This window comes from Limanda limanda, chromosome 15, assembly GCF_963576545.1.
Source record: "Limanda limanda chromosome 15, fLimLim1.1, whole genome shotgun sequence".
NCBI classification, from domain to species: domain Eukaryota; kingdom Metazoa; phylum Chordata; class Actinopteri; order Pleuronectiformes; family Pleuronectidae; genus Limanda; species Limanda limanda.
Genome location: NC_083650.1, coordinates 1,607,598 through 1,622,604, shown reverse-complemented (window position 1 = coordinate 1,622,604; position 15,007 = coordinate 1,607,598). Strand labels below are relative to the sequence as shown.

General features: G+C 39.2%; 1 protein-coding gene across 1 annotated transcript in view; it reads left to right on the top strand.

Annotated features, from left to right (window-relative positions):
* Nucleotides 1–15,007, top strand: part of ttc27 (tetratricopeptide repeat domain 27) — a 68,914-nt gene that overhangs the window by 19,708 nt on the left and 34,199 nt on the right. The window contains exons 6-9 of the mRNA XM_061087116.1: nucleotides 1,074–1,232; nucleotides 1,369–1,499; nucleotides 4,737–4,849; nucleotides 9,181–9,247. Coding sequence (XP_060943099.1) covers nucleotides 1,074–1,232; nucleotides 1,369–1,499; nucleotides 4,737–4,849; nucleotides 9,181–9,247 — 470 coding nt within the window. The remainder of the gene's footprint in view (nucleotides 1–1,073; nucleotides 1,233–1,368; nucleotides 1,500–4,736; nucleotides 4,850–9,180; nucleotides 9,248–15,007) is intronic.

Genomic DNA, 15,007 nt, shown 5'->3' with positions numbered 1-15,007 from the left:
TATATTGTACACGTTTGTAAATGAGATATTTAAGTTTTGGGGTTTTAATATGTTTGCAAAACTTTCAAAAAAAATGTTAACTGAAAAAAATTCATATCACAATAAAGTGTGTAAAAAAAAACAAGGGGTCTAAATGTTTTATGGACGGGTGTCCATAAAGCATTTAGACCCTTGTTTTTTATTGAGGGTGAATGAATCGGTCCGTAATTACCCAAATTAGTATTAAATATGATTGTGTCATAGCCCAACACGCGTCTGATTTTTTAACAAAGATGATATTAAAGGGACTCTTACCTTTTGTTGCATTTGAGAATTACAGCACATTCGAATCATCCCGCCTTCCTCCAATGCCCCACCCCCTCGTTCCCATCCGCGGTGTTTTTTCTTTAGTTTTTCCCCCTGGGAGCGGCTGTTTCAGTACGCCGTGGACCACTTTGGTCTGCCATCGTCAGTCGCTACGGTCGCTACGGTCGCTACTCGCTACTGTCTGCCGTGGAATCAAAACAAACCCTATAGTTGACGACGCGCCTTGATGACGCGGGCCCGAATGCGCCACAAGAAGCAGACGGGCTTCCTGTCTGTTTCCATGCAGCAAACAGACAGGTCTGTCGGCCAATAAGGTCCTTCGGTTTGAAGAATTTTATTGGTTGAAGTTTTCACTAAATATTACGAGAGTGAAATAATTGTTTGCTTTAACTCCTGGTGGGTCTGTCTTGCATTTTAGAGTGTCATTACCTTATTAATATCAATTTAACCTTATCCACAAAAAGTGTAAAAATGCAACAAAGGTAAGAGTCCCTTTTTAAGTGATTAAATCAAACGTAACACAAATACATAGGTATGTCCACGTTTCTCTACAATACAGGATTTTCATCATAATAATTTCAAGGCTAAAAGCTGAAAAAGAGTAAAAAATATGACTGTGGCTGCCTCATACTAATTACCACAAACATGTAGCCCTGCTTAACTAGGTCATCAAGCCTGTTGTCCATCTGCTTATTTTGCCCCGTTTTCATATCCCATCAGAAAAAATGTACTTTTGGAGACTGGATAAATACTCTCCTCTTTCACAGTGCTGAAACGCCAGTCTGTGTTGTCGGAACATGGAAACCTGGCTATCCAGTTCCATCTGGAGTGTGTCTACATGAATCTGACCTACTACGAGTATCAGTCAGCCAAGGAGCACATCAACAAGGCACAGGAGCTCTCAGGGCTGAATATCAACTTGACAGGTGTGTAAAGCTCAGCCGCACCTGCTCCTGGGCATGAGGCTGTCATGCTTAGTACTGATGCTCTAAGACACATACTGATCAAGCCTTGGTGATAACTGAATTTAAGGTAACAACTGGTTGTAATTCCTCTATCAAGGTGCCCTTGGTAAACGGACCCGCTTCCAGCAAAACGACTTGGCTCAGCTCATCCTTGATGTCGAAACAAAGCCTGGACAGATTGATGGTGAGGCCAGTCCCGTGCCCACACCTCAGGACTGTCTACCTAAGGTATGAGCTTCTGTTGCCTTCTTTCCAACTTAATGGCATGTTGAACTATTTGTTGTTTTTCATTCAAAAGTTATTCATTATCACTGACAAGCCAATCTATAAGACAACACATGATCTAACTGTCAAAATGTGGAGTTGGATCCAAAACATTTATTCTCAACTCAGATCTCTAATTTTGAAGATGTTTTTGCCCTCTGATTGAATGACTTGGCAAAAAAATGTATGATCTTGCCCATATTTAGTTGAGGTCACCTCAGCCTTCTGTGCAGCGGAGTGTTCAACTGGGGCAAATACTTGTTCATACTCAGCATTAACAGCAGAGGGAGATGTCTGCCTCTGGAGCTTTGATACAGTCTGAAGCCTGATACTACTGTTAATGGAATCCCAATGCATGACACTTAACTTTATCTCGACTTCCCTATGGTTTGCAATAATACCATATATTCATTATTGTGGTCGAGTGGAAGCCTTTTTTCAGGTTCAGAAACCAATTAGGGTTTTTTGAAAAAATGTGAAGAACCATACTATCACCATGGTTATTTAATCATGATATCACAAACTTTATACAATAGTGTTATACATGGATTACTAAGGAAATAATACAAAACTAAAATACAGAAAAGACAAAACATCACCTTCATAGTAACAACAGAGGAACATGTGACTCGTAGACTTTAACCTAAATCTTATGGATGAAGGAATGACTCTAAGCTTTTTTCATCACCACCACTGTGATGCCCTTGAGCAAGGCTCTTAACCCCAACTGCTCCAGTGAAACTGCTCAGCGGCATATGAGACTGAAAACTGTACATATACTGGGCAGCATCCAGGCTGACAGTGTGTAATGAAGGTTAAAAAAGGGTTTCCATGCAGCTCTCAATCTTGTGGCAGTGGCCCAGCTCCAGTTCTTCGTACTGTGCTCAGACCACTAATGCCCTAACTAATGGAGGAGGGGGGAGTAAATGGTCTCAATCAAGGCTGCCATTAACCAGAGCTCACTGGCTCTCTATCTAGAATAGATGGAAGGAAAGCAGAGAGAGACGAAACGGGAACTCTTCATCAGTGGCCAATCAAAACCACGGCCAGCAGGGAAATTGGGCCATTTCTGTCACTGTGGGTCTGACTAATCTTGGAATTCTTGTGTTATTTTAATGAAAACAAGTATGATCCAAAGTTCTTATTGCTGTTGCCAAGCCACATTGTCACAAAGTAGGATTTGGATTGAGTTTGGTCTCTCTGCATCGATACGTTTGCCAAGAATCAACCAGAGGAATGCACTTGACTGTCGTTGACTGAGTGCCATACATTGTTCAGTCCTTAAGCTATGAATACCGACATTTGAAGCCTCACATTTTGGCAATCGTTTTGATCCCTGGCTCCTCCTGTCTTCATGTCTTGTGATTGGGGAAAGACACTGAACCTCTCTCGCCCTAATAAGTTTCTTTACATGGAAAATTATTTAAAGCCAGTTGGTGCCTCTCTCTTTGGGGTTAGTCTTGGAAGGCACTAACCTACAGCCTAGTGACTTTCACTAGACATTCACCTGTTGGTTGTTGGGTACAAGGCCGACTTTATTTTCCTTAAAATTTTGTCTTCAAGTGAACATATCTCTAAGTACTAAGTGGCAGGTGCACAGGCATGACAGTTGTGCGGCCCCTTTAATTATATATCCTCACGATCTTTTCACATCTGACCTATTGTAACCTCATCATATTAGGTAATCAGGAGAGTTATCACCGTACATACTTTGGAATCCATGGTGCAGATCACAGTATTTAGAGTTTAACCCAAAAATGCAGAGGAGGAACATTTTGGTCATTTGTTTTGTGAATAAACCATAGAAGTGTTTATTTGGCCATGAATCTTGCTGTACAATTGTCACACTCAAATGCTTTATGTGATCAAGGCAAACATCAAGTTATTTATGATAAACAAGGGGACAGCCAAAATGAAAATAAGCATCTATAATTATAAAGGTACTTCAGTTTTTGAAACATAAACTTATGCTGCTGTAACGTTAGTACACTATTAATTTCACACTTAATAATGATATAAAACGTGATTCTCACTATTCTTAAGTAAGGGCAATTTGAATACTTAAGTATAACCTATTAAATTGTTTTCCAACTGCAAGATACATCAAAACTCCTTTGATAACAGTTTGTCATTTATGTCAAAATTCGAGCATAAAAACTTTAAAGCGAAGATGCATGTGTATTAAAATAATTCCAGTTTTGACTCTAGGCCAGTATAGAGCTCTAGTAAATAGAGAAAATGTAAAATGTTATCCTTACAGCTTCGCTCATAGGTCAATAGGATTTATTTTTAGTACCTTAGCAGTGGCTGTCCCAATATTTCTTGCATGGCTTTTGCTGTGTGAACCTTTTAAGAAGAAACATACAAAAACAATAGACTTCCAGCTGCTTTCTCGCTTCGACCCCAAAATATTTAGATTCAAATTTAACTTTTGCTCAAAACTCGAGTTCTGGACAGAATCAAGGACATGGAGGAAAAAAAAGGAAAGGTTAGGCAGGACGGTAGAAGTGTCTTTTAGACCATGGAGCTTACCAAACTGAAGAATACTTTAACACCGACTAAGCTGAACCTCCTTGGGACAAATGCATGCATATGCACTCTTAAATCAAAAGAGAGCTTAAAGGGAAGCAATTGGTGAGGAATATATAGAATTAATCCTGAGTATACTCTTACACATGATTCCTTGAGTGTTTTCTCTTGAGCAGAGCAGAGAGAAATGATCGGACATGTGGTGGACCCAGATATTTACTGGTCCAGCTCTGACCAAAGTACTCTGTGTACTGTATTTTTTCTAGTAATGCTTGATCCTGGGGATCAGAACCAGGAGAGTATGGACATGTACAGTATTGTCAAATGAATGGTTGCCTATATTTGCTTTGGCAGCGTATTAGTTAATGTATATTTTAACCATTTCTAAGTTATATTACTTGATCTTGGATCTTTGTAAAGCAACTGTTGACTGTAAATGTGAAAAAATCCCAGCTTATCAGTGAATATTAGATGAGATATTGTATGAGCAATCAGCTCACATCATCTTTTGTCTAGAAATGGCCTCCTAAGCATGTGTGAGGGACTCAGTCTTATAGCTGTATGTCCCACAATTGTAAATTTTCCTGTTAAAGGTTGTTGCAACGAGCAATTTCGCAGGCTGTGTATTTTGCGTGTACACATCTGACTGTACATGTGATTCTATGCTTCCAGGACTCCCTTCTGGGTGACGACACCATGCTGGAAAGGATCAACCTTTCGGAGCCAGATGAGCACCAGATGCCTGACCTCAGCGCAGAAGAGCAGGCCGTCATCCTTGGCATCTGGTAAGTCCACTATACCTCAGAGCTCAGAACTGTTTCTGGAGCTGCTCAATAAGTGAGTTTTTTTTATGCTTAAAACACAGTTTGGTAAGGCAATCCCCCCCCCCCCCCCCCCAATTCCGTGTGCTGAAGTGTCCTTGGGAAAGATACTAAACTCCAAATTGCTGCTGATGGCTAGGCTGGCAGTGAATGATTGATGCATGATAAAGAAAGTACTCCACAAAGATGTACTGTATGATTGTGTATTTGAGAATGCGGATGGCAAAACTGCTCTTTAAAGTGCTTTTAAGGGTCACCAAGACTATTAAAAGCATTATATAAATACTGACCAAGTAAAGCTGCTTTAAAAAAAAGTATATATCATACTAATCTACCAGTCACCTGGACCCCAAAATGTTGGATGGTTTTACAGAAATCTGGGTTTATTACTTTATCTAACTCGTGTCAAGAGAAATATCCTCCAAAGCCTAAAGATTGAAAATATTTCAGACCATTCTACAATTTGGATCAATCTGCCTAAGCATAAATAACTCCTATTTGTGATTCCTTTTCCCTTCTGGGTTGCATTGGCTGTCTTATGACATTATTTAGATAGAATTGAAAAGCTTGTTACACAGTTGTTCAGATTGTGTTTCCCTCTTTTGATTTTTTTGTTCTTTCTTATTGTAACTCGTCACAACAGAAAACCAGCTGTCTGGCAGCCTCACCTCCAGACAAACACCTTGTTAAACCTTTGAGTCATAGCTTGTATTAGTGCCAGGGGAAAAGGTCAACACAGGACTGAGTAAAAGAGGAAGTGCACTGGTATTTCCCATCACAGTCGGGTGGGGAATTTTACGGCATATATATATATAATATTATATATTTACAATTTTCAAAATTCTGTACAAAAATCAAACTGTGAAATCCATGAGTTTTGTTTATCTGACTAAATTTATTCTTTGTTATTAGACTTGAGACACTTTTTTATTATACTTAATAGATTTTGGTGGGATTTAACTATATATTTGAATGGTTGCTTTTTGCAGATCTCAACTATATATTTGGGACCTGTGGTTTTGCTCTGGATTTGTTGCTAACGTACTCTAAATCTTTTTGTTGTTGGGGTTTAATCCAGAAAAGGGTGAATATAAGACACTCAACCCAATACTGGTAAGCTTCACAGCGAGTAGGTGATTAATTGCCATGCTGCTGCTGGAACCCGAGCAGTCAAGTGAAGGTCATTGGAGCAGTGAGGGAGATTGGTAGGTGATGATTGATGAGTACCTGGTAGAGCAGCACACCTGCATGTTGCTCCAAGACCACATCAGAAATTAATATCTTGTACCTCTTAAGTCTTTCATAGAGCTAACAAACCAGAGCTATCCAGTTCACTGGAGTCATTACCAGGTCCATGTCTTCCCCATCTGCATGCCAAACTGTCCTTAGGCAAGATGCCCCCCTAATGGCCCCACATAGAACAAAATATAAATTGCTGCACATAGATGCACTGTATGTATGCATGCATGACTGTACTATAAAGTGCTTTGAGTGGTAATCAAAACTAAAAAAGCTCTATACAAATACAAACCATTGACCATTTACAAATGTAAATGTAATGTGTACGATGTAGACAGGGCGCAGTGTAATCAGTGACTTTCTTAGTGGTAGCTACATTTTTAGTGTCTAAAATCTAAGTGGTCTGACCATAGCTTGATGTATTTTATTGCCTCTCCATTGTCAGTGCTTCTAGCATTAATGACAACACATCCCAGGATGTCATTATCTTTTATTTAAATTTAGCTTAGGGCTTAACAAGTTAAAAAGAGTCCCTCGGTAAAATGAACACAATTTGAGATCTCTACGGTTCTTTATAACTCTGAAAATGTGACCTAGTGTGGATTGACTTTTCTCTCTCTGTGGATATGCTGATTTCTTGGCTGCTCCTACTTTTAACCTTTAGGTTAGATACTTTTTAAAACTCACACTGTTGCTAATTCATATTTGACATAAAATTTTATCAGTTTAGCTTTAAAGTTCACTCTTGACTTTGTAAAAAGCAGGTTGACAAAACAGTCAACTAAAGGTTCACCTTCTAGATTATATGTTAATTTTTTGAAAACTTTTAGGTGTTCTCATTTGTTTGTTTACTTGAAAGTTTTATCTTCAAAGGTCATTGGTAAAATGTTCAGTATTTATATAGAGCTTTTCTCCTCTTGTTGACCACTCAAAGCACTTTACAGTGCAGTTGTTGTTTTGCCATTCACCCATTCATATATACATTCATACACTCCATCTTTGGGCAGCCCTTTTTTTCTACGAGTGACAATTTAGGCCTCAGGACACTTCGGCATGCAGATGGGGAAGACTGGGGTCAAACCGCTGACCTTCTGGTTAGAGGACGACCGCTTTACCCCTCAACCACAGCTGCACGTTGTTAAAATATTTCTGCTTTGGGATCGCTGCTAAAAGCAGAAAAAAAATGGAATGCATTATTTCCACTCCAACCACATAGTTTTATTGCAAAAATTCCACCTGACTAAGGAACCACAGACTGCTTCCCAGCCCGCGGGAGAGGGCAGGGCGCACAGTCTGGCCACAACGCCGCCAAGTCCGGGGCAGACACCCGGGAAGCCAGGCTCAGCTCTACTTAGTGCACTTACAGTGATCATTTGGGGTCTTTTCATACATTTTTGGACCATAACAATGTTATGTTTTTACTGTTTAGAGAGAGAGTAGGAGGTCATCACTAGCAGTCTCCACTGTGGTGGAATTTTGGCAGACGTGGCTCGCAATTCTTTATGCAGGAAAACCCTGTCAATACTTTTTTAGCCAGTGTAGTAGGGCTTAATCTGATTGGCCAAATATATTGACATGCTATAATGACATGCAGAGCGAGAATGCATGGCACATGGAACACCATTTATAGCAGTTCAAGCTGTCTTTTGCATTATGTACTGTATATTGACGATGACGGCAAATTTTTGATATATTGTGCAGCCCTAATAAAGACCATGTGATATTACTGAAAGCTCAGTTAGTAATGGGACCTTGAACTTAGGTTTACGCGGTATTTCTAAAAGTGTTGTGAAAAGAACTTTTGATTAACTGAGGGGTGCTTATGAAAGTGTGGAATTGAACAGTTTGTCTTATTGGCTGGTAACCATAAACTGAAGTGTCTTTGAGTAAGACAATAAACCCCAAGTTGCTCCAAGGGTTCTTCTCTTATATTGACGTTTATGATAAACACCAACTGGCTTTTATACTCCTCCCTTATCCAATCCCTGGACAGGTCGCCAGAGTATTGCAGGGATTTAATTAGTTTCAATCATATACCCTAAGCCAAGTCGAAAGGCACATTTTCAAGTTTTTTGTCAAGACCATGTTTACAATTAAATAAGCATGATGTAAATTGTAAATGCTTTGTATTTATATAGAGCTTTTTTAGTTCTGATGACCACTCAAAGTGCTCTACAGTACAGTTTGCCATTCACCCATTCACACACACATTCATACAGTGAATCTATTAGCAGCACTTGTTTTTCTATGAGGGGCAATTCAGTGTTCAGCATCTTGCCAAAGGACACTATAGCAGGCAGATGGGGAAGACTGGGATCAAACTGCCGACTTTCTGGTTGGAAGACGACCGCTCTACCCCCCAGCCACAGCCGCCCCAAGAGAAACTCAGAAGTGGATGATAAACTCAGTTTAACACACTTCTACAAAGATAGGAAGTCAGAAAGTATCCTTTTCACACATTGTTCAGATTTGTCGAATCTCTGTAGAAACACTCTATACTTGCCTCTGTAAGAGAGCCCTCCTTCCACAGCTGCACCTGTAGGCCCCTCCGTTCCAATGAATTGACTGGACGGAGGTTTAAATGTAAAGGGGTAAGATGTATTAGGGGACTCAGCCTATTTCCTGTATTATATTAACCAGGTAGAATCTTCAACACTGTTTAAAAGAGCAATTCAAAGTAAAGTCATGTTTGTAACTTCTATCTAATCTCCATGAATCCCAAATCCTTAATTCTGGAAAGAAGTCAGCCGCCATAAAACAAAAGCTTATTGTATTTGATCTTTATTCTCAATATACAATTCTTAGATATTTGTCCCGGCTCTCCATTCAACACTAAAATATCCAAACAGATTATAAAGGAATATTGGGGGGGTTGGAATGAAATTTAGTACAGTATGTACATATCAATAACATTTTGTTTATATTCATCGATGTCTTCATTGATTACAAATACACACATTAAGTCATTTGTGTTTCTCACTAAACTCAAGGAATGAGCAGCTATGTTTTCTTCAGGGGTCAGTTTTTCACTATGTATTTCCTGTGTGGTTTTGCAGCACTGACTTCCAGAAGAATAACCCCGTCCACAGACTGACTGAAGAGCAACTTCTAGCCTTCACAAATGTGAGTCTTTGTCCGATGCCCAGGTTGTGTTTGGTTGCATTAAATCTGTGAACCAACAGATTTCCATGCATTTTCAGTTAAGTTTTTTTGTATTTAACCCAGTAGTCATATGCCCTGCTTTCCCATTGGTGTGTCAACTTAAGTTTGGGTTAAGGTGTTTCCAAACTTCTTCCATGTCAAGAACATGTTTATACTCATGCCTGATTGATCAATCAATCAATCAAATTTTATTTGTATAGCCCACATACAGCACATTTATTTGATGCCTCACCATAGTCTTATCATGCAGGTCTACAGAGAGTTCCTTCAATGTCATGGCTTGGTTTTTTATCTGACATGTAGTGTAAACTGAAAACAAAACTTTGTGCTTTTCTGAACTATGTCTACTGAACTCAGTTTGCCACAGGGGGTTGCCAAAAAGTTGCTCTCATAGTGAATTGTAATGCCTTTGGGTTGTTTGTCCTCATATTAATAGGATAAGGATTATAATTGAATTATTAATCATACATGACAAGAAAATTAAGCTGAGGTAACAAAATATGTAATGGGCTTGTTTTATTTAAGGCTCTCAAAAGGCTAAATTTAGATTAGCAGTGCATCTTCAGTGAGAACCATTGCAGAATTGACGTGTACATGTAATTGTTTCTTTTCAGATATCAGCACAAATGAGGAAATTATAAACTATTTTGGATTCGTAGGATGTTGTCAGATTGCCTTTGTATTTGCAGTTAAAGTCCACCATTGATTCAGAAATTTGAAAGAGATCAGTTTTTCTCAGTTCTCTAGTACTTATAAAATGTTTTGATGGTTGATTTCACTTATATTGGGAAATATTTCATGATCTATAAGGTGACTTAGCCCATGCAGTAGTTTGGTGCAGTTATTGGTTGTGCCGGGTTGGAAGCATCGCTCTCAAACTGTTCAACTGTTGCAAGCTTGCAAATAATTTTAGAATTATTTTTCTGCTTCCCCAAGTAAAGGAACAAAATTCCTGGATGTTTTTAAGCTGTTAACAGTCACAACTCCATAACTTCATGTGGTTGTCGATTCAGACATCTGCAGTCAGGCTGCGTGTTTTCAGAACAATGATGGCAGGAATATTACATTTACTATGAAAACAACTAAGTAACTGACCATAAAACACTTGATGCACAGAAACCATTGCTGAAACTGCTATTATCCTGGAGACAGGGCTTGACAACTTGACCTCTCCTCTCCCCTCCCCACCATTCAGACTGTGTCTGTTTTTTTTCCATGCCGCTCTTCTTCGAACAGGGATGGATCAGAGACACGTGATCCTGGCTTGTGACTGAACCAGATTTCAGCTTGGGCCCGGGGAACTTTTGTGTTGTTAAGACTTGGCACTTCTTGTCTGGTTGAGAAATCAAGCACCGAATTTTATATTTGTGCATAATCTTATCTTTGCATATCTCTCATCACTGGTTGGTTTCTTGTTAATGACCCCATTGAGCCTCTTACCAAGACTTATATTTTCTATAATTTTAGGCACAGTCGTTATGACAGACCTGCATCAGAGATTTAACATTTTTGGATTTAAATTCAATTAGTTTCCCGCCATTAATATAACATATTGATGTCACTCTCTGAGAAGACTTTAAGTTGCTGTTTGATCTAAGGCTATTTGGAACAGATTTGTGGAAATATCTATTTCCAATGATAATCCATCCATTTCTTGCCTGCCTCCTCTCTTTGACACAACCTGGTCAATTAAACAGGAGTAACGTGGAAGAGTGTGAGTAAGGCTGAAAACTATCAGCTGTCACTACTATCACTCCCACAGTGACTACTGTCAGTATGTTTAAACCATAAATGGCATTAACAATGAAGAGGGACTTTATGTAAGCTTTTGATAATAAATATAATGCATATAAATAACACATTAATATACACCTATATTGTTGGTTAATATTATAGAAAATTGGAATGTCATTTGAAAACAACTTAATTATCCATCCTGCAACTCCTAAGATGCTCACACAATCAAAATATAATGATGAAGTCTGAATATATGCTGGTCAATCATACTGAAGTGCCAAACCCTCCAAAATGGTATTGGGGCCAGCCCTACTCGTTGGACTGGTTGAAAACCGATATTTCTTTTGTATTTGGATCAACATTCATTACAGTATTCAATCAATGAGGCAACAGCCTGCAAAAGACTCATTGATTTGGACATGCTTTGGATTTCTAAGCTGGATAACAAGTAGAATCAGATCCGATTTACAGGCAACATGTTCTGTTCTTGCAGACAGGAATCCCAGATAACCATCTCTTCCATTGGTAAAGTTACCATGCACTCGCAGCCGAGCTCAAAAACAAAACCTCTTGCAGTTGATATGGTTCCTTGGGGTCTTAATGAAATGTCTGAAACATATTTTGGTAAAAATACCACAAGGATCATTTAAAACAGCACCCTTTTTACCCTGTCTAAAGCAGCCCTCCTCAGATTGACCTGTTTTGATTGCGATTTCTCTCAACAGCAGCTCCGTAGATTTCTGGTAGCGACGGATCTCTCTCAGAGCCTCGGTACCGGGCCTGTAACGGTACCGGGCCGCTAGCGGTGAGGCTCTTTAACGCCGCCGGCATTTCCATAGATTTATTTAGAGAGTGAATAAACTCGTGAAACAGGGAAGTACCGTCATGTAATCCATTGATTTCAACAATGTAAATGGAATTCTGAATACCATCTACTTAAATTGTAACTGTAACGGAATACAGTTACTCATAATTTGTATTCTAAATACGTAAAGCCGGTACATGTATTCCGTTACTCCCCAACAATGTCGCTAAACAAACGTCACATACTACGTTGCTCTGATTGGTTGTAGATCTATCCAACTGAGCGAAGAGGCATTTTTTTTTCCTGGTTCAGTTTAAACACGCCCCATAATCACAGCCCAATGGAGCGGTATCAGACTCATATTCTGACTAGAATTATGAGTATGACAACGTCAGGCTACTTGTTTTGTACTCACTGTCTCAATTTGTGTTTTTGGTCAATATGGATCCTTCCAGCTGTGAGCCCAGTTTTTACCAATAAGCTAGCTGTTGTTTTGTTTCATACAGCTACAGGCAGCTGCTGGCTCTGTGAGCAGGCATCTTCCCAGCCTACATGTAGATCCAGGAATCTGCAGGCTGGTTAGATGGTTGTCACATATCTTGCCTTCTTCATCAATACTCCTGCATCGCCTTCCTGGTGGACCATCTGGAGGTAGTGCTGATGTATTACCCAATCTTTGGGTAAGGCAGAAGTTGTTGATTTCACTTTCAAAACACTCTGTCGATATTATTCTTGAAGATGTGTTAAAAATATGAATCGGGTTTCTTTGCTTCCTAACCTGAATGCCATAAAGCAACTTTTTTAGGACTGTGCGATACAACGAAAATGTCACACCTGGAACGAGGTGTTTCCGTAAACAGTTAATGAGACCATCTTCTAGCTTCTTTGTCATATGTTGTGTTGTGGGAAAAGGCTTCTTCGTGTTTGAGTTTTCTGGATGGTTGTCCTCTTTATGTGTCTCCCCACCAATGGCCGGTGGCATTGTGTTTTTGGGTTGTCCAGCAATCCGTCCATTCTTGTGAGCATGATATCTCACAAACAACTTAATGAAATTTCTTCAAATTTGGTACCCACATCCACTTGGACTCAAGGATGACCTGAAGAGAATTTGGTGGTCAAAGGTCAAGGTCACTGTGACTTCACAAAGAACATTTCTTGCCTTGTGAAAGCGATATCTCCAAAATGCATTGAGAGAATTCTTTCAAATTTGCACAAGTATTCCCTGGAACTTATTCAAGTATTTTTGTTTTTCTTGAAATTATATCTTAAGGGAATGTCTTCAGATTTGGTACATACGTTGACTTGGACTCAAAGATGAACTGATTCGATTTTGGTGCCTGGAGTTTAAAGGTCAAGGTCACAGTGACTTCACATCCCTGTGAATGTGATGCCCATAGGGAATTTCATTCAATCAGGTACAATTCACTTTGATTAACTGATTCGAATTCTGTGGTCAAAAGTCAAGATCTCGTTGGCTCGATGTTTTTGGCTTCTTGAATGTGATATCTCAAGACTGCTCGAGGGAATTTCTTCAACTCAGTTGTAACTAAGACTTAAAGACTCAAGTGATTATGTTTCAGGGGTCAAAGGTTACAGTGACTATGTATGATTCTCGGGAAAAAAGTATGTAAAAATTATCGCAGATGTTCACAGAAACTGCACTGGTTGGCGAAGTTCTAGTCGGTACAGGCAACATGTTTTGTCTATTCTTTTATTTTGGAGTCCTTTGCCTCTTTTGAATTATCTTTCTTTGTCACCTTTACAACCCTCCATGTTTGTTTGCCTTCATGCAATTTTCCTAACTTGGTCCATGTTGTGTGGAAGAGAGTCAGGTGCCATTAAAATTCTGAAAATATTGCAGTTAAGAGTGTGATTTATAGTTTAATAAACAATATTGCACAGCCCCAATCTTTGTATTTGTTATGATTCCAATGACATCCCTAGTCACTAATCATTTTCATTTGGTTACACTAAGCAATTTCTGTCAATTCACATTTTGACTAAATCATGAGGTATTAGTCACTTTGAGTCACTGGAATATTTTAAATGTGTGAACATAATAGATGCAAAGACAACAGCAAAAAATAACAAACAGTAAATAACTGCCCCAGTCTGTGGTACTCAGTGATTCATGACAAACAGACTATATATTCCCTGTATTCCACTGGAGATTTGAAGCCAATCCACATAATTCCGTGATGCTTCCACCTCACAGTTTGCCATGTCTCTTCTGTCACATCTGAATGTGTTTACACAGCTCAGAGAACACTGTGCTGCCTGTCCCAGAGGGTTCAGTCTGGATGCCGCTCACGTCTGCTCAGTTTTGATCACCATACCCAGCACCTCAAAACAAATTATTCCTCACCCTGTCAAGTCTGCTACCAAACAAACTGTGTCTCCTCTAAACTGAGTCACAATGTGGTTTAGAGACGTGCTCAGAATATAGAACGCTTTCTCGTCTCTTCAATTACTCTCAAATGAGTGTTTGCAGACACTGAAGATGATGGTCTTATTCTGCTGACTTCTCTACGTGCTTTTCGCTATGATCTTCATGACAAAGACTAAATGTCACTGAAAGGATTTTTGTAATGCAGGCAGCAAAGCTCTGAAGATGGCAGTTTGTATGTCGCCGTTCCACGTCTTTTGATGCAGACTTGAATATCGCAACAACTATGGGAGAGGTTTGTTCAGAGAAATTCTTATGAAACAAATGATGGTCACCAGAGCATGAATCCTTCTGACTTTGGTGATCCCCTGATGCTATACCTAACTTCAACATGAGTTTGACATTTGAGTATCAGTGTGAGATTTGTTGGCACCACACGAGCAGTATGAAGGCATTTTGTGGTTATGTTGATTTATTATGTCTGAAGAAGTGGTCACCAGTTACTTCAAAGTATTGGATTCTACTCTAACAAAGTTACAAATTACAAATCAGAATTTTCTTTTGCCTACGCCTTTTCCGGCTTTTGTACACTTTTAGTATGAATCCTACGCACTGTTTTATAAATGAGACCCCAGGGCTGGACTGTTGGGATCCAGTAAAAAAACTTTTTTAATTATTAAGCTATTTTTCTCATTAATTCATTCTCAGTGGAGTTTGTGATCCACTGTAGACTGTATGATAATAACAATCCTTTCCTTTCATAGTTTTCTAAGGTTGCTTTTTCATCAACAAT